Source organism: Pseudonaja textilis, chromosome 2 (assembly GCF_049901715.1).
Source record: "Pseudonaja textilis isolate UNSWEBS1 chromosome 2, rPseTex1.2, whole genome shotgun sequence".
NCBI classification, from domain to species: Eukaryota; Metazoa; Chordata; class Lepidosauria; order Squamata; family Elapidae; genus Pseudonaja; species Pseudonaja textilis.
In genome coordinates this window covers 139,990,048-140,013,763 of record NC_141991.1, presented here as the reverse complement: position 1 = coordinate 140,013,763, position 23,716 = coordinate 139,990,048, and the positions used below count along the sequence as shown (strand labels likewise).

Below are 23,716 nucleotides of genomic sequence, written 5' to 3'. Positions count from 1 at the left end.
CATTTTTCACACTTATGACTGTTGCAGCATCCCCACAGTCATGAGAGGCCAGGCGAGGAGATGCGTGCCTCGATGTGAGTGATATTGAGTTGGCCACACCCAGCCAATAACATGACCACCAAGCCATGCCCACCCAGTCACATGACCACAGAGCCATGCGCACCAACTAAGCCACGCCCACAGAACCGGTTGTTAAAAAAATTGAATCCCACCCCTGCTTTACAGTATATAAAAAGAACATTGAAGATGTTTGAGGAGGTATTACTGAGCCCAGTCTTAAATATTCTTTTGCTCACTGACCCCTTAACCCCTCTACCCAGTTCAGATTAGATTTGTAAATGGGGCAGTGCTGCCCAAATCTCCTTTCCAGATCAAACATGTATTCTTAGCTTTGGTTTCCTGGAAACTATAATTTGATTCCCATTCTCTATCATGACTGAATTCCAGAGATAAAACAAAGCTATAAGGCAAAGTGTTGTGCAATAATTTGCATTTAAAAGAGAAAAGATACTATGGACCGCTTGGTAATCCCTTGAAGAAACTGTGGTGGTCTCTCCCACATGAAAAATATATCCATAGAAAGTTCTCTCTCTCTCCCCCCCCTCCCCCCCTCTGATTTTAATTACAGTAATAAAAATGAATACAAACCAAACTCAGAAAGAAAAGGGAAAGTCAAGAGAGAAAGAAAGAAAAGGAAAAAGAATTATCTTTCTATCCATCCATCCATCTATCTAGACATGACTTCCAATCTTATTCACAAGTATAAACAAGTTTGAAGCTCTTCACTCTGTATAGGTTTACACACAGACCTCTTCTTCCCATAAGCTATTGCTTATCTATAAGCAAATCCATAAGACACCAACTTTTCAGCCGTGATGTCAGCAAAAAGTCTGTAAAGAATTGCCAGAACTTTACAAAGCATCTTTTTTAAACCTTGATCAAAATCAATTTCATATTGCTTCCTTTTATTTCTGAAAATCATAATTTTTAGTGCTTGGAAATATTGTTGTGGGATTTTTATCTCTTCAATTTTTCTTTGTCCCTTTGCATGGGCTTGTTTGAGGTTTTAAGAAGTCTCTTTTGTAAATCTAATAAGACATTCAGATCATTATCTTAGTTTATCATTTGCATTTCGCTTTTAATTTTTAAATTTTTAATTCAGCTTCTTTTGATATCCAGTAAAGCATTCCTATCTGGGTCATTCTCTGATCCTGTCACTTGTATTTCTACTTTAAATACTTTCTGTTAGATCTGGGAGGATGGTTCAAGAACGGAGGCAAGACTCAGATAGCAACAACAGCTCTTTATTAGTGACTGCAGATCTGAGCGAACTATCCCAGCCGCAGCAGCCCCTTATATAGGGCTGGCTGCGGCTAGGCAGCCAATGAAGGCGATTTGAGTTTGCCGCTCTTGGCAGGGCCAATTGTGGCAACCCGTTTACTGGCCAATCGCATCAGTCTATGGCGACCAATCATGATCGGCTATTCGCGGGCTAATCAGAGTTGCAGGCTTTCGAGCCTGCTAGTCCGGAACACTTTCTCTATCTTGCAATCTGCATTTTTATCCAATATTTTGGATTCCATTATTTTTATATCAAGCAAGATTTTTTTCACATTCTGTCATTCCTTCATTTACCTCCTTTCAAATCTATTAAAGCAGACAACACTGCTGATATTGATTTCTGACCCATTCTTCAACCTTCTTTAATATTTCAAATGTTACAGTGTTTTATTTTGTAGATCCCAATCCCAATCAAAACTAAAAGCACGAGTATTTTTTTCATTTTTGCCTGGAATTTTTAGTCCAGTCTAGCATCCAACTTAAATCATAAGGTCTCTAAATCTATTATGACTTACAGTAGACAAAATGATTCTGGTTCCCATGAAAAGCTGTTTATTTTATATAGCGAGTTCTAAAATTTTATAGTAAAAGCTTTAGTAATCCAGGTTTTTTGGATTCTTACTCTGTTTATGGCTTTCTTGGCTCAAATTCTTATTTTGCATTTTGTTATTTATTTCATATTCTTTTACATTCTTAAACTTATGGTTAATTTTTCTTTTGTTCAGAAATGAAGATAAAACTCAGCAGGTGATAAGATACCTAATAGCCTTAAGATAACGAAGTAGGCAATCTTCGTAACTTACTAGAAGCAAGGTTAGCAAACTGAATGTCATTCAACAAGCTCTGCTGTGGTTTTGAGCTTCATTATTGATCCCCTTGTTTCCTGGCACTCAGACCCTTGTTAGACCACTGTCTTGCAATTTCCTCTTGAGCAGTTATCCAGAGAACAAGTGGGTGATCTCCCATCTTCTCCTTATCTGATTTGGAAAAATTGGTCTAGTCATTGGTACTTGAGTGTTTTTTTGTGTTAATCTTCTCTAGTCTCCTGAAGACATATTTAGCTTGCCATGCCTCTATTGGAAGTCCCTCCCACAGCCTTCCTTTCATTGTACTGCTGTAACAAAGCTGGTAGTGTTCCTGCTCTCTCAGCAAGCAACCCAGGTTATTTTTAAATCAGAAATTGGTTTTTTTGTAGCCTGGGGTAGCCTGGAAAAAGAGAGTTCTATTTATAGAGATCTCACTGTATATGATAACTGTTTTTTTTTCCTTGATTGATTTTGAAAAGTTCATTTGCATTGCCAGAAAACCCAGCCGAAGGGTTTTTAGTTTGGCTCTATGTGTAGCTTTTTCTATTTCATGCCATGCATTTGGTTATCTATGTACTGGACCCACCTTCTGGATCCAAGTCTTGATTAATGCCTCTTTTTTTGTTCTTTCTTTGCTTTCTGTAAATGATAAGTCCTGATAATATACTGTATTCAAAATGTTTAAAATAATAATAATAATAATAATAATAATAATAATAATAATAATAATAATAATAATAATAATAATAATAATAGACCATCCTTGGACCCAATCATTTTGACAATTTTTGTGAATGCTGCAACCTTCCCTTTTCAAGAAAGACTGACAGGCCCAGGATTAAGTGGATTAACTGGACTCTTCATTTAGGGTTCAGGATGGGCTATGGTACTGAGATGGCATTGGTCACACTGGATGATGACTTCTGGATGCCCAGGATGGGAATGGTAAATTTGTCTTGATCGTCCTTTTAATTCTTGATAGCTTTGATACCATTGACTGTGCTGGTCTTTCTGGAAATACTTTGGGGTTCCATCAGTATTGGTCATGGTGGCGGAGAGGTCTAACCCTAGGCCCCTCTCATATTTGTGGTCTCAGAGTTCAAGTTTCTCACTGCTCCTTTTTAATATTTATATGAAGCTGCTGGATGTGGTTATTCAATGGCATAGAAATTTAGAATAACTTTATTGTCACTTTGAATGTATACTAATTGGCGTAATTAAAATGAAATTTCGTTGCATACAGTCTCAAAGGGTCACCAACTCCAATATAAGCACGACAAAATAAATAAATATATACATACATACATACAAAATTATGCATATACCACATATATTATGTGACACAGACAATGCAGTATGCTGGTGATAGCCAGGTGTAGAATTATATTCCAGCTGTTCAGATGTTGTTTTAGTGCTTGGACGCTGTGACAATATTGGTGGAGGGGGAGAGAGAATTCAACCCTCACAAGATGGAATGGCTTTGGGTTTTTCACTCTCTTTGATCTGGTAAGGTCTCATTTCTGACTCTCAATGAAGTAGACTTCCCTACACACAGCTGGCTTACAATTTGGGGATTCTCTTGGACTTGCAGCTATTGCTTGAGAAGTGGGAGGGGACCTTTGGACATATTCATCTTGTGGGCCAATATGCTCTTTCCTGGACTGGGAGCCTCTGCTCTCTGTCATATATACCGTGGTTACTCCAGCAAAATCTATTGACAAACTGGAAGAGCTTGGACCAGCTGCAGCCTGTGTCAGGAGTGGGTGGTCTGTGAGATGAAGCCAGTGTCCTGTCCTCAGAAACAGATAAATGGAGTTGTTCATGTTAGTATAAGGGAGCTGTATGGCTGAGTCTTAATTCATTTCCTGGGCACTTTTGTCCACATATACCCCAAATATTTTTTTTTTCCTTTTGTAAATCCAGATCACTTTCATTACCTTTAGTAAGAGGTAAATGAGATGGTGTTGTGGTGGAATATCTTCCTTGCCTTCTTAGGGGTGGAATCAAACTGTTTATTGACTTGATCCTCCTCATTTCCTTCTTTATGGCCTGGAATCACCTTCCTTTGTTCATGCAGTACGACAGGAGAGCTACTTTCAAGACCGAGATGCTCAGTTCTTCCGATTTGTGGCCTTGGAACCCAGTGCTGAAGACAGGGATGGAGAGGAGCTACTGGAGGGGTTGGCATTGCTGACCCAGCTGGGCCCGACGGCATTGCTCACCACCATCCTACGCAAACCGTAAGCATTGAATCAGGTAGCAGCCAGGAAAAAAAAAAAAAGAAAATTTCAAGAAGTTAGTGCATGGATCATAGTTCTATAAAATGGAGTATAATGATTGTTGGATTCGGTGTATTTAATTCATACGGAATTAAAGAAGCTTCTATAGACTCTATTCAAGGAAAAAAATTACTAAGGACACTGAGGATTGAACTGGATCCCCTCTGCAAGTGAAGCAAACACTTTGCCATGGTGATCCCTTATAAAAATATATGCCTATGTATGTATTTTTGTACATACATTTAAATCAGCAAAAAACATCAGAAGAAACAACAGTTTCATGCAATGGTGCCAGAAATTAAGACACTGCTGGACCACAAGAAGATCTAATTTTCTACTCCTTCAAAAAAGTCTAACGGACAAACTTTGGAAGCTCTTTCTGTGCCTTAGTGCAATGTAGAGTCATAATCATGTCTTACTTTCTTAAAATGGAATTTATGGCCCTCAATATTTCAGAGTTAAGCTTTGCAGGCTCTCGGTAATGGACCTAATATTGGTGTTGAAAGCCAAGAATGGCTGAGAAAGCTAAAAGACAGCTTGACTTCCTGTCAAGAAGGAAACATGCATACTTTGAGTAGGTCTTGGTTCTTCCTGGGAAGAGAGAAGGACTACACACAGCTGTGAATGTAATCTTATGGGCTTAAGATGTTTTTGTATGCGTAGATCTGAGATCAGCAATGTAATGTCAGCTGATGGGAGAATGTGTGTTTCGTTTGGTCTTTCTCTTCCAGTCCTAACCAACGCACAGATGAAGAACTTGCACTGATCTTTGAGGAGTTACTGCATGTCAAGGCGGTAGCCCATCTCTCCAGTTCGGTGAGTGATTAACAGATTCTGTCTCATTTGGCCTAACTTTAATTTGTTACAAATATGTTGTGAATAACAAATAGGAAAGACTCGGTTTGTTTTTGTCATCCTATCCATCATATAGTTGAAAGGGCTTGTTTGCTGGTTCTCTGTCAACTTGATTGGATGCCCGTTTTATTTCTTTTTACAGCCCAGCCATCACACAAGTCTATGGCAGTGCCCACATTTTTTCCTCAGAATACCATGAAATGGTCCAAGTCTGCAGCCTTCCAGTTTTTAATTTATTTTTTTACTATTAAATTGTTTAAATCCCACCTTTATTACAAATGGTCCTTGATTTATGACTGGTCACTTACCAACCATTAGAAGTTACGAGGTCTTGAAAATTTTACTACTTGCCCATTCTCAAACTAATGACTGCTGTACCATCCCATGGTCATGCGATCACATTTTGGGCACCTCGCAACTGGATCACATTTGTGATCATGTGATTTGTTTAACAACTGTAAGCAAGATCCTGAAGATCACAAAAATATCTATAAACCATAATAATGTAAACCATAATATCAAGTCCAGTCATGTGGTGACTTGACTTACAACTGCAACAGCCTGTGACCAAAATTCTGGATTCAACTGAGGTCAAGGATTACTTATACTTCTATAAGTAATTCAAAGAGGCAAATATATGTAATGCTGCTTCCTCCTCCTATTTTCTCTACAACAACAATCTTGTGAGGTGGATAGGAAAACAAAATGGCAGCTATTCTTCTACTTCTATTGCAGATGTAAGTAATAAACATTAATGTGTCTAAAAGTCTGTACAGATTCTCAATCAATCCAGGCCATGGTTGTCCCAAAGGTGCTTTTTCAGGAGGCAACTGAACTTGCTTGTTTTTATTTTGAAGACATTTAGCTTCTCATCCAAGAAGCTTCTTCAGCTCTGACTGGATGGTGGGGAATGGAAGGATTTATATTCCTTGCAGAAGGCTGGTCATTTGCATTCTTTTTGAGAGTCTTACTTATAAATCAAGGTTTTTTAGTAGCAAAACAAATAAGATTTCCCTGAATGTACTTTTTTACATGAATTTCCCAGACTGTCTAATAGCTATGTATCCATGTAACCAAATCTCAGTCACTCTAAATGCATCCAATCCAGCAGTGAGAGCTGGATTCACTTCTATTCTACTTGATGCTCCCCTTAAATGAATGGTTTATGCTTAGGGGAGGGTTGGCACGGTTCCTGTTCAGCTTTGCTCTCATACTGGTTTTTACTCTCCTGTCCATATGCCCTGAATGTCTACTGATTAGTCTTATGGAAAAAATGAAATCATGTTAAGTACTGGCACCACTGCGTTTTCTTATTTGCTTGTTTGCCATGTACCCATTCAAGTTGCTTAAGTACACTGTGTAATTTACATGTTGACTTAAGAAAACAAACCCTTGGTTGATTGCATTGAGATTTCTCAGATGACGTGCTTCATATTGTAGATGTCTGTGGAGAACAAGACAGGAAGGAACTATGGCATAATGCAGAAGTGCAGCAGTCCACAACTCCAAACAAACAGGATATAACTGGCACAACTGACATATATTGCAAAGCTACAGAAAATCTAGAACCAGACACCTACAGGAATCATTGCTTTGTTGCCATGGCTCCCTTGTTTGCTTTCCTCTCCTAAGGGATCTATAGATGCCAACAGTATTTTCCAGCCAAATGTTATAGTTCTTAAATCAGGAACTGACAATTACTTGAATATTTCTCCTTTCCAGTGTGCTTTGGGGAATTTTGTGTTGTGAATTAATTCAACTTCTCTACCTTATAGTCTTCATTTGTACCTCTGCCAATGCCCAACATTATATCTAAAGTTGATCCTTGATATATACAGAAGCCTGATGATGGCAGATGAGATTCTGCCGAAACGTTGCTACAACTTTAAAAGCACAACTAGAATGACGTGGGAAAATGTTTCGATGAAGTCTCATTCATCATCTTCAGGCTTGTGTCTTCGGCTCTGTGCTTCCAATTTTATGCGGGAGAAAACCCAAATAACCAAAGATACATACATACATACATACATTATTCCCCATTTATACACCTGTTTTTTTCCTTCCTTCCTTCCTTCCTTCCTTCCTTCCTTCCTTCCTTCCTTCCTTCCTTCCTTCCTTCCTTCCTTCCTTCCTTCCTTCCTTTTCCCCCCTGAAGAAGATTTAAAAACATAAAAAACGGCATCTATTTTATAAACCTTCAGTTTGTTTGTCTCAACATGTTTGTCTCAGCGTGGATTGAGTTTAGAAATGTAAGGATTTAGCTTAAATGCTGTCTTACGCTACATGCTGACTTCAATTACCAACTGTTGCTTTCTGAAATGTGTGATAGCTCAATGAAATGTGTTATAGGGCCTACTCACTGGCTGTTTCTCCATTGCAGGTGAGGAGAGAGTTGGCTGCTGTACTTCTTTTTGAGTCCCATGCCAAGGCTGGAACTGTGTGTGAGTCGCAGTTTGGTTTTTTTTTTTTGTCACTTTGGAAATACTCTTTCTGTCTCTGACAGTGGCCTTCAAGTACCCCAAACTGCTACTATATGCAGCCATTTGGCTGTAGCTAGGCTGGCAGGTATAGCCATTGTGAGTTGGCCTCTTTGAAATGATATGCATCTTTATGCATGCCACTTGCAGTATCACAACAACTTATGCCAACCATTGTAAAAAAGGAACAGCGATGGCATTCAACAATCCTTTGTTCTGTGAAACCAGGGAGGAAAGCTGTCAGTATTGCTGTTCATTTTTCTCTCTTTAAAATCTGTGTATTCCTTTGTAAAAGGTTCCCAGTTCGCTCTTTTGTTCTTAACTCCAGCTCAAGATGCCCTTTTCTTCTTCTGTTAATTTGTTTTTTAAAATGTTCGTTTTTAACTGTACTACATTTGCCTCTGCTGTAATTTCCTTGTAATTAACATATCGTCCTTTTTCCCCCTCCTCCACAGTGTTCAGCCAAGGGGACAAGGGCACCTCCTGGTACATCATTTGGAAAGGATCAGTCAATGTTGTTACACATGATAAGGTGTGAACTTTTCATGTATTTAGGCATCAAAAGGGTTGGTTTCAGAATAAGTCCAAGAATTCTAGGCATTCAGATACTAGAAGAGAGTGAACTCTTATTTCTTTCAATGTTTCTAGCCCTTGGATTTATGCTTTTGACTTTAGAGTTGCTCGTATTTGCAAACAATTAATGTATAGCTTTATCTCAAACTTTTACGAGGTTACAAATTTTTCCTTTGTCATGTTCTAACCCTTCCCTTGTTACATAACAACCCACCTTTCAATAATCCAGGCATTTTCCAGCTGTCTGTCCGACTCTCCAAATTCTCAACAACATTCAGGTCGACTGGGGAAAGTCTGGAGTCAAAATTTACTTTTCTGTAAGGTTCCCATACGAGGCCAATTTAAACACCTGTAATTTTCCTAGACATCACCTCACCACCTTCCTAATCGATAAATTCATGAAAGAAAAATTCATTGCAATAAAATTCTGTCTTCCAAAATTTCCCCTTCCTCCCTGGACAATTTTAGTGCTAAAATTTGTCCACCTGAATGAATTCGCCCATTGCAAATCAGCTTCCCATCCCCTTACGTTTACATACAAACATATGTGTCTATAGAGAGAGAGAGAAAGAGTAGGGTACAAAGGTAAGGTGGGAAATTGGCTTGGCCTTTTGTCTGGCGTGCTCACTTCCTATGTATGTTTATATTTACTTATCATAAAACGGTGTCACGGGGTACAATAGCCATACAATAGAAAATAAATACTGTATATGTAAGAGGTTAAAGTAAGGTGGAACTCCACGTTGCTGAATAAAAACAGGTTTACCATATAATGTAAGACATTCAGGGGTGTGTGCCTTTACAAGGCAAAAATAATATAATTGCGTGTGCTTAACCTTCTGTCCTTAAAACCTTTCTTCCTAAGCTGTGTTTAATCTGGTTTCCTCCTGGTTAAGTTAAACATAAGATACAAAAGAACAATTTTGTGGTTTTAGTAGTCAAATGATCTCAGGAGGGCAACTCATATTTGCCAAGGTGGTATTTAGATTTTGTGAGTAAAATAATTGGCTCGCTCACTCGTTTTGCAGGGCTTAGTGTGCACCCTACATGAAGGTGATGACTTTGGCCAGCTTGCCCTCGTGAATGATGCCCCCCGTGCTGCCACCATCATCCTTCGTGAAGACAGTTGCCACTTCTTGCGAGTGGACAAAAGGGATTTCAACCGGATTCTCAAGGTAGGCATGAAAATCCATCATGCTGGAAGACTGAAGCTGTTGTGTTTGTGGAACAAATTTGCAACATTCAGTATGCTTTGTTTGGTGGGAGGAAACTTACCTCTTGTATAAGGAAGTTGAGAGCACTGAAGGATGGAGAGGCAGGTGTATAAATAAAGGTCATAGTCGACTCCAAATTTCAACAATGAAGTGCTTAGACACTTTGTGTGTGTTCCGTTATTTGGATTTCCACATTGTTCCTCGTGGTTGTATCTGTTTCAGAGCCCAGTTACCCTTCTCTTTGCTTCAACTTTCCTGCCCTTAATCTGTTTTACTTGAATTTATTTATTCCTAGTGGCAATATGTAGCTTTCAAAATGATGGTGAATGCAAATTCTCATGTTTCATGATCTCGACTACTGTAATCAACAGCTGGAAAATCACACATTGCACAATTGTCTGCATCATTGCCTTTCTTTGTCTTGGTCTAACACAAATGGTATACAACCTCTCTTTTGCCCCTGCTTCTTTTCCCTCTAATATATATTAATCAGAATCAGTTAGAATAGTCGAGCAATGATGCAGAGTCCCAAATGGAGGATGGATAGGAATTGTAGATTTTTTTCCCCCACCCCCTGCTAAATTCCAACAGTTGTCAGTCTTGATCACACTGATTAATCAGCCTGCTTGCAGTACTTGATTGCATATTGTAGACTTCTTGCAAGGAAAAATGCTAGAGCAGGGGTATCAAACTAAAGGCCTGTGGGGCAGATTTGGACCACGGGGTGCTTAGATCTAGCCCACGGGGCCGCCCTGGAAATAGCGAAGGACTGGCCCACGGTGCCCCTGCCACAAAAAATAGAGCTCAGGAGGGCTGCATGTGGCTCCACCAAGCTCTGTTTTCACTGGCAGAGGGCTGCAGGAGGCCATCATAGCCAATAACGGAGCTCGGGAGCCCGTTTTCACTGGCAGAGTGCTCGGGCCACCACAGACACCCCAACACGAGTGACATCAAGCTGGTATCCCACCCTGGCCGTGCCCCCTAGACCCCTGAGGTCAAACACAACCCTGATGCCACCCTCAATGAAATTGCACACCCCTGTGCTAGAGTGATTAAAAATACATCTCCCTGCTTTGATACTTTAAATTATTCTATTTGGATGTTATGCTTTATTATGTTAACATTGTGACAAAGTCACAGGAGCCTAGTAGTAAGGGTTGCCCAAGATTGGCACATGGATATCAAAACTAGTAAAGAATTCACAAATGGAATTATTTCTTTTCTTTTCTTGGCTAGGCTGCGATCGTGTAAGCTAGTGTATAATCATTTGTTTTCTTCGTAGGATGTCGAAGCTAACACCCTACGGCTGAAGGAACATGGGAAAGTGGTGCTTGTTTTAGAGAAGAATTCACAAGGCAGTAATTCCAGTCACCTTGCTGGGACTCTGGGGAGCAGTAGGTACAGCAATCTGCCCCCTACATTTCCCTGCTGCTTCCTCCGATATACCTGCCTCCTCGTCCCCACCTCCCCCTTTCCCCTTTGATAGAACAGGGAATCTTCCCTTGCAGGCAGTCTCTTCTCCTGCACCCCATATGCTTGATAGGGAAGCCACTAATTCTTGTGAATGTAATGCTAAAATATATTTGTTTCAGTAAGGCTTATTGTGTGAGTTGCCTCGTTGTAAATTGCATGCTGATTTTGTTTGTGTATGCACCGCTTTAGATATATGCAAGTGTGGGATCTATACAGGTAGTTCTCGACTGACGACTGCAATTGAGCCCCAAATTTCGGTTGTTTAGTGTGTTTTGCCCCATGTTAATGTCCTTTCTTGCCACAGTTGTTAAGGGAATCACTGCAGTTCTTAGGTCGGCAACATAGTTGTTAAATGGATCTGGCTTCCCCATTGACTTTGCACAAAACATGATTGCATGACCCTGGAATACTACAACCATTGTAGAATAAGAATAAATTAGAATTGAGCTGGAAGGGACCTTGGAGGTCTTCTAGTCCAGCCTCTGCTCAAGCAGGAGAATCTATACCATCCCAGACAAGTGACTGTCTAGTCTCTTTTTAAAAACCTCCAGTGATGCTCACGATTTCTGGTGGCAAGCTGTTCCACTGGTTAATTCTCCTATTAGGAAGTTTCTCCTTAATTCCAGGTTGCTTCTCTCTTTGATTAGTTTCTTCTTGTCCTTCCCTCAGGTGCTTTGGAGAATAATTTGGCCCCCTCTTCTTTGTGGCAGCCCTTCAAATACTGGAATACTGCTGTCATGTCACTCCTAATTCTTCTTTTCTTAGACTAGCCAGACCCAAAACCTGCAGCTGTTCTTCATATGGTTTAGTCTCCAGGCCTTTGATCATCTTAGTTGCTCTTCTCTGAAAGTTTTCCAAAGTCTCAACATCTTTGTTGTACTATGCTGACCAAAATTGGTTGCAGTATTCCGGGTGTGGTCTTACTAGGGTTTTGTAAAGCAGCACTAATGCTTCATGTGATCTTGATTCTATGCCTCTTGTTAATACGACCCAGGATTGTATTAACTTTTTTGGCTGCTGCTGCACATTGCTGGCTCATATTCAAATGATTATCTACTAGGACTCTAAGGTCCCTCTCACAGTTACTGTTTTCATAAATATGAACCAGTTGCCATGCATCTGAAATTTGATCGTGTGGCCATGGGGATGCTGCAACAGTTGTAAGTTTGAAAATGGTCATAAGTCACTTTTTTGGGGTAAGGTTATAAACGAATGGTTGTAAGTCAAGAACTACCTTTATTTATTTATTACATTTGTTTGCTGCCCATCTCGCCAAAAGGCTACTTTGCTACAGTTCGCCACAATTGCTACTTTGGATTCGCAATATCTTGTTCTTTCCTTCAGATATTCAGTGATGGCTGGAACCCCTGAAAAAATACTTGATTACCTATTGGAAACCATGCGTTCAGACTCTACCCTTTCTGACCCTGTTGGTGAGTACAAAATAGTTTGTATAAAGGAAAACTCTCCAGAACAATTGTTCTATAACCCAATATAGCGTGAAGTTGGAGGATTTCAGGCAGCTAATTTGTCCAAAGCAGAACTGAGAATTATATTCTGGGAATGATTTCAAATTAAAGTTTCCCAAGGCAGACATGTACAACCAACAGTTGCACACAATCGTAACCCTTCAAATATTGCTATGAATGGTCACTTTTGCTGTATTACAAAAGGAAGATTCCTGGGGACTATTACCTGTTTATATTACAGATAGTCCTTTAATTATGACCATAATGGAGCCTGGCAATTACAATTAGGACTGTTGTGAAGTGCATCATCTTTTTGACTGACTCGATTTTATGTCTTTTTTAAGGCAGTCAGTAAGCAAATCCGGTAGCTGTTAAGCAAACCCATTGTTTGCTATGGGACGTTTTTGCCCCAAAACGGAAGTAATTGCTGGGTTTGGGTTTTGTTTTTGGCAAAAATACAAATTGTGACCCTGTCACCATGGGGTGCTGCAAAGGACCATAAATGTGAGCCAGTTGACAAGTGCCCAAAATGCATTCATGTGACCACAGAGGTGGGGAGGCCGGCTTGTAAGTATCTTTTTGGGGTGTGTGTGTGTGTGTGTGTGTGTGGTCTGTTGTAATTTTGAATGGTCTCTAAGTGAACGGTCACAAACCAAGGACGTCCTATACCTGATTTTAACTAATTTTGTGCAATTGATTCACCATATTGCATTATTTTAACGCTGGCAACATGAGCAAAAGTAAATATTTAGTACAACTAAACGTAACTTAAATCATTTTAATGGTTGCCCTGGCCCCTCCTACTTTTCTTCCTCAACCCATCCATTATTGGGTGTGATCTCTTTCCTTTCCCTTCTCCAGGTTCTCACTCAAAGGCCCAGAACAGCATTCCTGTTCTAGTGGGGTCAATTCAAATACACTGTGCCGCTCTGCTATCATTTTCTTAATGGCCTTTTTTGGAAAGAAGCAAGATGAAAAAAGATGTAGGAAAGTAACCGTGTTATCCATATTCCCAACAAAAATCTATCTGTTTAGGGAATCATACCTTGCCTGGAAGGACTCCCAGTCTTAATCACATAGATGGTCTTTAAGACAGAAAGATAGTGGTGGTATTTTACCGGTTTGGCCTGGTTCACCTGAACCGGTAGCTCTGAGGATCAGCTGCTGCGCCCTCCCACCTGCCTCGGGTCTATTCTGACCTTTATTTCCTGCTTTTCAACCTCAGTGGCTTAGCGTGGCACAGCCAATTGCCGCGCGTCAGCTGTTTTGCACACAGGGCTTGCAGCAGAAGGTGAGTTGCAGACACTGTTTGTGCTCAACGTGTGCGTTCACACCGAACTGGTAAGGAAAACTTTTTGAACCCCACCATTGCAGGAAGAACATCCTTGGCTTTTATTTTAATAGAGGGGGGGCGGCTTTCTACTCGTTCATCTCTTTGGCCAAGTGGTCTGTGGCTGTTCTTGTGCTGGAACATGTGTGGAGCGTTATGTCAAGGCAGAGGAGAGAGTGAATCTTCTACGCTAGTGGGCAGTAGATTAGAACAGTGCCTAGCCCCAAAGTCTTATTTCAAAATGGCTTCTCTCTTCCCTGCAGATACATTTCTGGGAGATTTTCTCCTGACGTACAGTGTGTTCATGCCGACGCCACAGCTGTGCCGAACCTTGCTCCAACAATATCCTTCCTGGTTGCCTCTGCCTTGGATCTTAAGAGGAAGAAGCCTAGTCAGCAAAAGGCTTTCTTCGGAGTTCGCTGGGTTGCTTTAGCAAAGAGCATTATAATGCCCTCCATGCATCCTTTCTTTCTCTATTGTTGCAGAACAATGGAGGGAAGAGATAGCACTTCTGGAGGGCCAGATTTGGTCCAAAGTCTATTAAGATCTTACCTTTATCCTAGGACAATGTTCCACAACTAAATGCCACCCACATGGATTAAATGACAACCTCCATGGTTCTCAGTCTGTTGGAGTTCTAGAAGCCGCGCTAGGCATGTTATAACCAAATAGAGGACTGGGTTTTGATTTAAATTCTCTCCAGCAGCATCATGTCAATCCCTTTTCATATAGTGGTTCTGAATCCCGATCAATTTTGATATGACAGGAAAATCCTACAAATCCTGTGTACACACACAGATGGGTATAGACTTCCAATATTTTGCTTTCCTTGAAGTCTCCTTTCTCTTAACTTTTCCATACTGTAAGCACGGACAATTATGAGACCCATATAATTCTCGGTTGCAGAATTTTGCATTAGGATGCAGAGTGGGGGTGGGGACACACAACACCTTTAAGATGAAGTGTCAGTCAAGCTGTGTTATCAGCAACCTTCTCCAACGCATTGTCTCCCAGGGGTGCTGAATTACAACCTTCTGTTTTCCATGTGGAGAAGCCTCGTCTACAGTTTATAAAGAGGCTGGTCACCTTAGAATGGGACCCAGCAACTCAGAGGCCCACTGTTGACACCTGCCTGCATCTCACTAGTTGGAATACATCCAACAGCATTTAATGGTTGGCTATATAATATCCCCCAATGTCTTTAATCTTACACTGAACATTGTGGGCAAGCTCCATATGCTTTTGAATGCCTGCTACTCTCAGATAATACTACCATGCAAAGAAATCAAGTCTCACCACCCACCCGCCCCTCCCCCCCAAAACCCCTCCCCCCTCAGAACCTGAATGGGGTCTATTGCATCATTTTGGACCTGCGCCTCCTTGACTTTCATTCACCTTCCATTCGGAACCTTCCGAGGGCTCGGAGCAGGATAAAGCTGCTTATATCCTGAGGAAAAGGCAAAAGATCCTGTGGCTGGTCAACCAGTGGGTGTCCCTGTACGGACGGCTGCTGCAAGCAGAGGCCTGTGCTGTGGCCTTTTTGCAGGTAAGGGGAGGTTGGTGAGGACCCAAGGCCGAAAATCGTCCTCAGGGAGCAACACGGGGCAGTGGGGCTGGACATCAATTGTAGTATAGAAAGAGACAGTGGCCATAAAAAATGGAGGGAGATGGGAGGTTCCAAAATGTGAAAAATAAATAATTTGGTGTGGCTTGGGAGGCATGTTTTGCCTGGATACAGTACCTGTGAAATAGGCAACTTCCTCCCCCCACCCCAGGTTCATATGTGGTGATGGTGGGTGGTATTATGGTTTGTTGCAGTCAGCCAGATGTTTAGACTGGATTTGGCACATTTGTCCACCTATCGAGTATTTCCCAAGGATCTGGGGTAGGCAGATGTAGGATGTTTGATGGTATTAAAGATATTGCCACAGGATGTAAGCAGTTCCAAGTAAGGCTGCCTTTGGCAATTGACCGATGGTAATTTTGTCAATGACAGTGGCATCATTGTTGCTTTTGGATGATGATGATGATGTTTGGTTGGTTACAGCCAGCCACATGTTTAGACTGGAAGTAACGTAATGCATTGGCATGGTGTATGCAATGGATCCAAGCAGTGTGGCATTTGTAATTGACAATTGGAAATTTTATCAATGTGCAGAGTTTCTAAATACAATCCAAGTTCTTTCCGTATGTGCTGATAATCACTGAGACCACCACAGCTGGTTCTTGATATTGTGTGATCTTTCCCAATTCTTTGTCTTCTACTATTCCTGGTATTGCCACATCAATTGCCCACACTTTCTTCTTTTCAACCACAGTTAAATCTGGTGGGTTATGTGTCAAGATTCCATCAATTTGCATTCAGAAATCCCGCAGTTGTTATTACACGCTGCCCTTGTCCCAGCAGTTCTGGGTGTTGGCTGGGAGAACCCACACCTACCCATGCCTTCGCGTAGCATACCTACGTACATGCATGCAAAACCTGACTTTCTCCAGCAATTTTTGCAGCTGAGATTATTGGAAGGCTGAAGTACCTAATCTCCCTCCTAATTTTACTGCCGTTGCCACCACACTTCATACTATAAAACGGGCTAATGTGTCCCACGCGTATTTATTTTTATATAGGTCGTATTAGTTGTCTAGCATTCTTCTCCCTTATTGTGGACTTGGAAATCTGGAGAGCAGAGGTGGTATTCAGCAGGTTCTGATCAGTTCTGGAAAACCGGTAGTGGAAATTTTGAGTAATTCAGAGAACCAGCAAATATCATCTCCGACTGCCCCCCCTCCCCATCTAGTCTCTGCCTCCTGAGTCCCAACTGATCAGCTGGGTCTTCTTTTGTTGCTCTGCACAGGAGAACGTAGCTGGAAAGCAGGTTAGTGGGGTGTGGAGGGAATGGGATTTTGCAGTAACCTTCCCCCAGGAGTGGGGTGGGAATGGAGGTTTTACAGTATCCTTCCCCTGCCACGCCCACCAAGCCACGCCCACCAAGCCATGCCCACAGAACCAGTATTAAATATTTTGAATCCCACCACTGTTGGAGAGGAGCTGCTTGCTCCTCTCCAAGATAGCCTGCTTTGCTGCTTCTGCTAATCGGTCTTGGTCAATGTCTTGCAGACCATGTCAGAATGTGCCACTCAAGATGCTCGTTTGGGCCCCCTGCTTCGAGAACAAATGCAGGATCGCCGGAGAAATCGAGTGTGAGTCTCCTATATCATCTCAAACTGTCTTAATTGTTTGTGTACTGTCAGAAAAAAAGCCTAGCCATAAGTGGGATGATCATGGCAAAAAGCCCAGTTTTCTGGGAAGTCTGAACGCAGGTATAGGCAGACGTCAAGTTAAACAATTGCAGGCAAATGTTTGCACAACAACGCAGGTGTGTTGATGTATACTTAGAATTAAAAGAACTGTAACAGAGAACTGTAGAACAATTGAATGAGTGGTTTGTCGGGCTACTTGAATTCTTGCAGTTTTAGTGCTGCTACTGTGTTTTCTCAAAAACAAAGGCCTCTGGCAGTCTGAGTAACCATGGTGATCTGACACGGGCTTTTCTCCTCTTTTGAATAGGATTGAAAATGGCAGCAACTGTGCATCCCCAAAGTTACAGGTAAATGCCTTGCCTTTAACAAGAGGTTCTTCCATTATTTTCTGATCCTTTATCAGCGGTTGCAGCTGGCATTCCCAAGTAGACAAGCCTAATTTTGCTTAATTATTTTCACTGCCCCTTTTTTGTTTTGTTTTGTTGGAAGTAAAGCAGAATTCAAGAAGGGAAGTAGCTCAGAACTCCAACCTTGGCAAGTTTAAGACTCGTGGACTTCAACTCCCACAATTCCTGAGCTATCATGACTGGAGGAGGAATTCTGGGAGTTGAAGTCCACAAGTCTTAAAGCTGTCAAGTTTATAGACCCCTGAGCTAGATAGAGAAAGGTTGGGAGCGTAAGAAAGGAGGACAGGTGACTCTTGACTTAACAGTATAACAGTTCATTTAGGGACTGTTCTAAGTTACAGCGGCACTGAAAAAAGAGACTTATGACTATTTTTCACACTTAACGACACTTGAAACATCCTCATGGTCACATGATCAAAATTCAGATGCTTGGCGACTGACTCATATTTACGACGGCTGCAGTGTCTCAGGATCATGTGACCTTTTGTGACCTTCCGACAAGCAAAGTCAATGGGGGAAGCCAGATTCACTTAACAACCGTGTCACTAACTTAACCACCGCAATGACTCACTTAACCACGGTGGCAAGAAAGGTAGTTAAATAGGGGGAAACTCACTTAACAAATGCTTTGCTTAGCAACAGAAATGTTGGGCACAATTGTTGCAAGTCAAGGCCAACCTGTGTTTTTGGACACCCACCTTTGCATGAAGTCTCTTTAAGGGACCGATGTGTGCATTATGGAGAAAGGACTCTCCTGTTAAATTTTAGTGCGCATTAGCCATAGGCATCCACTCGTATAATCCTGCATGGTAAGAAATCTTTCCTTTTCTGTCTCTTCTCCTTTGTTCATTCCCAGGTCAGGAACATTGTGAACTGGTTTGCCACCCAAGAAGAACCTTTTCTGAACAGCAGTTACACCATCCGAATCAAGGACAAAGGTCATCATGATTTCCCTGCTTAGGGTGCAAACTAATCTGCTTTGAGATTGATTTTCCATTGTGTAATCAGAACAATTATTAGTCTGCCAAGATATGGGAGCTTGGCTCCAGGAGATAATGGCAAGGTTTTGCTTAGCTTGATGGGCTAGGGTATGTTCTATACCTAAGGAATAGCTTCTATTGCTAACACTTTCCTTTCCCTCTTCCTCCATAGTTTCATATGACATATACAGGCCCGACTATTCCTGCCTTACCAGACTGTTACAGGTGAATGCCTCCGTTCAGGAAATTATTGCGTCGTTAGTAGACTGTCAGGACTGGACCAAAGATTGGATCCTAGTCAAGGTCAATTCAACAGGAGGTGAGTCCCCTCTAACCTTTTAGGTACCGTTTCCCTGGGAAGATAAGGAAGCCATGCTAGCTTTGCAGGAGTTACATGGAGATGCCAGTCATGTAAATAACAATAGCGCTTAGACACATATAACACTTCACAGCGCTTTACAGCCCTCTCTAAGCGGTCTACAGAGTCATCATATTGCCCCCAACAATCTGGCTCCTCATTTTACCCACCTCGGAAGGATGGAAGGCTGAGTCAACCCTGAGCCGGTCAGGATCAAACTGTTGGCAGTCAGCAGAATTAGCTTTAGTACTGCACTCTAATCACTGCGCCACCACAGCTCTTTTCCTTCATCCCAGTGCTAGACATGACCCACCTGGCAAAACCCCTTTTCTGAGGATACAAACAAACATAACAATTTACAGCTGTTGGCTACCTGGATGTCCTCTAAATGTGCTCGGTCCAGGCACGTCTGTCATTGGAAATCAACTTTTTCAAGAATTTATCAATAGCATGAGGCAACTTAAGGAAATTCCCCTACTCTGTTGTCCTCAACTCCTTTACTTTGAGGCAAAGAGCTGTAGCAATAGCCATAGCAGCAGATAGCGTGGTCAGCAGGAGCACCAATAGAAGACTTGAAAGGCAAGTTTGGGATCATCATGGAGAAAATGTATATACTGTATCTGGACAGTCAGAGTTGACAATGACTCAATGGCACATAAATGAAATTGGGGGTAGCAATTTTGGGAGAAGAATGCTCCTGCCTTTATGCAGTGACAAGTGGCTCCGCTATAGCAATGCTGTCCTGGAACAACCGAGGGTCATATCCAAATTGGTGTTAGTCATGGATGTATTTCAGTAAGAGTCAAAACCATTGCAGAAAGGGTTCCTGTCTGTTTAAAGCTGAGGTGTTTGAGGCAGGGAAGAAGAGCATGCAGGTGAGTTAGTATCCATGAAATCATTCTGAAACTTCCTTTTCACGTTTCTAGCCAAGTTTTATAGTCTGAGGAAATTATTTCTCTGATTTTTAAAATTGTATCAGGAAGGCAATGCTTGAATATCTATGACGGATTAATGTCCTTGCGGCACTGGTTCAAATTTTAAAAATGGCAGGGGTCTCACCTGAAGCACTGGGAGAAGAACAGGGCTGACCTTAGTAGTGTATCTGATTCACTAGGACACACTTCTAATTTTCAAATAATTTAAATCCTGTATCAGTTTAACCCTGCTATGCATCTGATGGAGTTAATAGCTTCTGGCTTTTAACAGAGCTTGTTAGCCTGAAAAGGTGCTCCCACAGTCTTGGGGTTTTTTTTTTTCTGCCATAGCCTATCTCCTCCTACAGCGAGCTAAGAGAAAAGTAAGTTTACCTACCACTGTTATTGTGTGGTTTGTAACTTGCTTATCCACAACTTTCATTTATCACATTGAATGTTGGGTCAGCTGTTGTTTGTATCTGTTCTCTCCTGCTTCAAATGGCCTGGCTTCCTTCAGAACACAAGAGAAAGAGGCCACACGTGGATTTATCTAGGTCTATCACCATCTGGCCCCCAAACTTGGCAACTTTAAGACTTGTGGACTTCAACCCCCAGAATTCTCCAGCCATCCAAAGTATGCTGGCTGGAGAATTCTGGGAGTTGAAATCCACAAGTCTTAAACTTGCCAAGTTTGGAGTCCTGTGGCCTATCAAATAAAGATAAACTGCCCCCCTTGAAGCTCTCTTGGGTAGTCTGCCATGGGGAGGCCCAGGCTGATTTCTCCTGACCCCTCCTTCAGTTCTCTCTCTTCACACTTCCTCCTCTGTTTCCTTGTTTGTGCCGGGAAGGTTATGACGCCCTTCTCCCCAGCACAGCCTGGCTCCTGACTGTCTGCCAAACAGCTGTCAGTCAAGCCATGGAGCAAGAAGTCTCAATGGAAAAAGCAGCGAAGTTTCTCCTCCTTTTCTGTTTAAATGGCATTCTGCTCCTCCAGGACGGGAAGGGACAGACCAAGTCAAATTATCTCAATGCACGGAGAAGGGGTGATGTAACCCTTTTATCCATGCATCTTGTAGTAAGAAGAAAGTTGTATGTGGATGTACATTTATATGTGCACACAGGTAATGCCTAGCTCAGGGGTCTTCAAATTTGACAGCTTTAAGATTTGTGGACTTCAACTTCTAGAATTCCTCCTCCAGTCATGTTAGCTCAGGAATTCTGGGACTTGAAGTCCACAAGTCTTAAATGTGCCAAGTTTGAAGACTCTTGGCCTAGCTTTTATTCATTCTCACATGCAGCCCTAGCTCAGGAATTCTGGGACTTGAAGTCCACAAGTCTTAAACGTGCCAAGTTTGAAGACCCTTGGCCTAGCTTTTATTCATTCTCACATGCAGCCCTAGCTCAGGAATTCTGGGACTTGAAGTCCACAAGTCTTAAATGTGCCAAGTTTGAAGACTCTTGGCCTAGCTTTTATTCATTCTCACATGCAGCCCTTGAAGACCCAGTGAAAGTCCACTACTTAGGTTTGTTTTTAAATGCAAAACTAGATGCCAGTTAATGTCATGGTAGGGCCAGCTACTGCTTGATTCTGGAAGAGAAAAAGGATGTATTATCATGAATGTAAAATGGGCCTCTTTGAGGCAGAGACAAGTAAAGAGTGCTAAATTTACTAGCTAGGTAAGAGCTAATAAAGTGAGCTGTGCGTTCTCTATCGTGGTTGTGGAACGGAAAAGGCAGAGACTTGAGGGACAGTTACTATTGATGCTTTCGCCTATGCTGCCTCCTTGTGGCCAGTTGAGAAACAATTGTGTTTTTCAACCTGCTTTCTAACATTTGATTTTGGCAGATAAAGTCATATTGCCCATGGAAGCTTTTGGTGTGTTTACATCCCTGGGGTTGAACGAGAGACTTTTTGCTGTCAGTGTTCAAGAGCTTCACAACTTGGTGAGTGTTCCTTGTAAATACACAACAAGGGGAAATTTCTCACATCTTTTCCGTTACTCCCACCCTCTCAGCACAATTATCCAAAAGGTGAACCCTGGCATATAGAAAATATCTGGAAGAAACTTTACAACACAGAAAATGGATTTTCCCCCCAGTTATAAATGTTGCACTGATTTGAAGGGATGAAATCTCTGAAGTTGCATAAAATTGGAGAAGGGACAATCTATACCAAGACCAAGGAACGAGTATCCCAAATCAGAATAACAGAATGATAAAGTTGGAAGGGATTTTGGAGGTCTTGTAGTCCAACCCGCTGCCTAGGCAGGAAACCCTATACCACTTCAGACAAACGGTTATCCAACATCTTCTTTAAAACTTCCACTGTTGGAGCATTCACAACTTCTGGAGGCAAGTTGTTCCACTGATTAATTGTTCTAACGGTCAGGAAATTTCTCCTTAGTTCTAAGTTGCTTCTCTCCTTGATTAGTTTCCATCCATTGCTTCTTGTCCTGCCCTCAGGGGCTTTGGAAAATAGGTCGACCCCCTCTTCTTTGTGGAAGCCCCTCAAATATTGGAACACCTGAAGCTTTATCTATACACTTTTTGAAGCAAGATAGTGATAAAAGATATTTCCAAACTAAATGATTTGCTTAATGTTTAATGATTTGGGTCTTCTGCATATGGTTTTGGAGTTACAGATTAGCAAAAGGAGGACAGAATTATCTATAACCGAAGACATTCAGTCCTTTTTCCTAAATGCCAAACAAACATCCAAAGCTCCTAAAAGGGGTTGCAGGATAGTTAAGGTTGTAGTACAGTTGCGTGCAATGGGTGTGGTAGGATTAATATAATCTTCATTTCTAATGTGACCTGGGCTTAGTGTTCAAACATTTCCTGAGGTTCCATTCCAGGACTCAACATGCACAGTGCATCTGTATATAGCAAAAATGCCATCCTTTCTTCCTTTTGCTTGCAAAGGCGCCTCACCCTGATCAGCTCGGCCCCAGTGTTGGTTCCTGGGAAAGTTTGGATTTCATTAGTTCAAAGGACCTGGCCAATCAGTTCACCGAGCATGACTGGAACCTCTTCAAAAGCATTCACCAGGTAAGGGCACTCTATTCGTTTGCTTACAAGGATTGATGCTCCCAGTCTTGCCATGAATTATTCACCCATCCTTGTTGGTATTGAGCTGAGATTTCTGACTATTGCTTGGTGCCTAAAGTCAAGGCAAGCAGAGGCCTTAGCCCATTAGCCTGCTCGTTTGAAAGAGAAAGCGAGGCAAGGCCTTGTGTCTTAGGGCTGGAGCTTGTGCTTTTTTTTTAAAGGTGGAGTTGATTTACTACGTGGTTGGGCCACAGAAATTTCCCAGCGCAACCACAGCCAATGTGGAGCGTTTCCTGCGTCGTTTCAATGAGCTGCAGTTCTGGATCACCACTGAGCTTTGCCTTTGTCCCGATGTTATCAAAAGAGCCCAGCTGCTCCGCAAATTCATCAAGCTGGCTGCACAGTAAGCGTCTACTAACTATGAAAATATCCGGTTAGAAGTGGGTAGACTGTGGGCTGGCAAGATCTGATTCCTTTTCATGAGTTCCTTGAGGTCTATCAGTCAAGACAAAAATAATTACGCAATAAGATACCTTTAGTATCAGCCCACACATTTGTTCTCCTCCCCAGAGAATAGTTTATATTCCTTCCTCGGAAAATTCCATTTTTTTTGGTTTCTTCACCAGCTTTCCTATTTTCAACTTTCTGATTTAAAACAGTGTAATTCAGGAATCCAGCCAGCCTGACCAAAGGCAAGAGATGGAGTGAGATGTCACCCATAAAAAGCAGATTGCCTTTCCTTGCCTTGTGCTCTTGCTATTATTAACCATTAGGATGACTCTCTCACTTAGAGCATTGAAACCTCACCTTGTAGATCCTGATTTGCTTTTTGGAGACCTCTGAAAAGGAAGCAGATATTTCTTTCCCTGGGAGAGAACTTGATGCTCGAGGAATGGAGCATCTGCTGTTTTTCCCGTGGAAACGCTTGCAGTTT

The 23,716-nt window shown here is 41.7% G+C and overlaps 1 protein-coding gene and 1 long non-coding RNA gene across 5 annotated transcripts in view; one reads left to right on the top strand and one right to left on the bottom strand.

Moving 5' to 3' along the window:
• Positions 1-23,716, top strand: part of RAPGEF3 (Rap guanine nucleotide exchange factor 3) — a 73,464-nt gene that overhangs the window by 43,014 nt on the left and 6,734 nt on the right. For all 4 annotated transcript variants that reach the window (XM_087925494.1, XM_087925493.1, XM_087925495.1 and 1 more), the window contains 16 exons: positions 4,225-4,387; positions 5,158-5,242; positions 7,662-7,722; positions 8,214-8,290; positions 9,360-9,506; positions 10,828-10,943; positions 12,363-12,451; positions 14,081-14,159; positions 15,213-15,363; positions 16,933-17,015; positions 17,383-17,422; positions 18,339-18,420; positions 18,635-18,781; positions 21,581-21,678; positions 22,657-22,782; positions 23,004-23,185. In XM_087925494.1, the coding sequence (XP_087781620.1) occupies positions 4,225-4,387; positions 5,158-5,242; positions 7,662-7,722; positions 8,214-8,290; positions 9,360-9,506; positions 10,828-10,943; positions 12,363-12,451; positions 14,081-14,159; positions 15,213-15,363; positions 16,933-17,015; positions 17,383-17,422; positions 18,339-18,420; positions 18,635-18,781; positions 21,581-21,678; positions 22,657-22,782; positions 23,004-23,185 (1,726 nt within the window). The remainder of the gene's footprint in view (positions 1-4,224; positions 4,388-5,157; positions 5,243-7,661; positions 7,723-8,213; positions 8,291-9,359; positions 9,507-10,827; positions 10,944-12,362; positions 12,452-14,080; positions 14,160-15,212; positions 15,364-16,932; positions 17,016-17,382; positions 17,423-18,338; positions 18,421-18,634; positions 18,782-21,580; positions 21,679-22,656; positions 22,783-23,003; positions 23,186-23,716) is intronic.
• The window catches only part of LOC148127116 (uncharacterized), a 32,903-nt gene continuing 13,444 nt past the window's right edge, over positions 4,258-23,716 (bottom strand). The window contains exons 2-3 of the long non-coding RNA XR_015741947.1: positions 6,672-6,725; positions 4,258-4,376 (exon numbers count right to left, since the gene is read on the bottom strand). This is a non-coding gene — a long non-coding RNA (uncharacterized LOC148127116). The remainder of the gene's footprint in view (positions 4,377-6,671; positions 6,726-23,716) is intronic.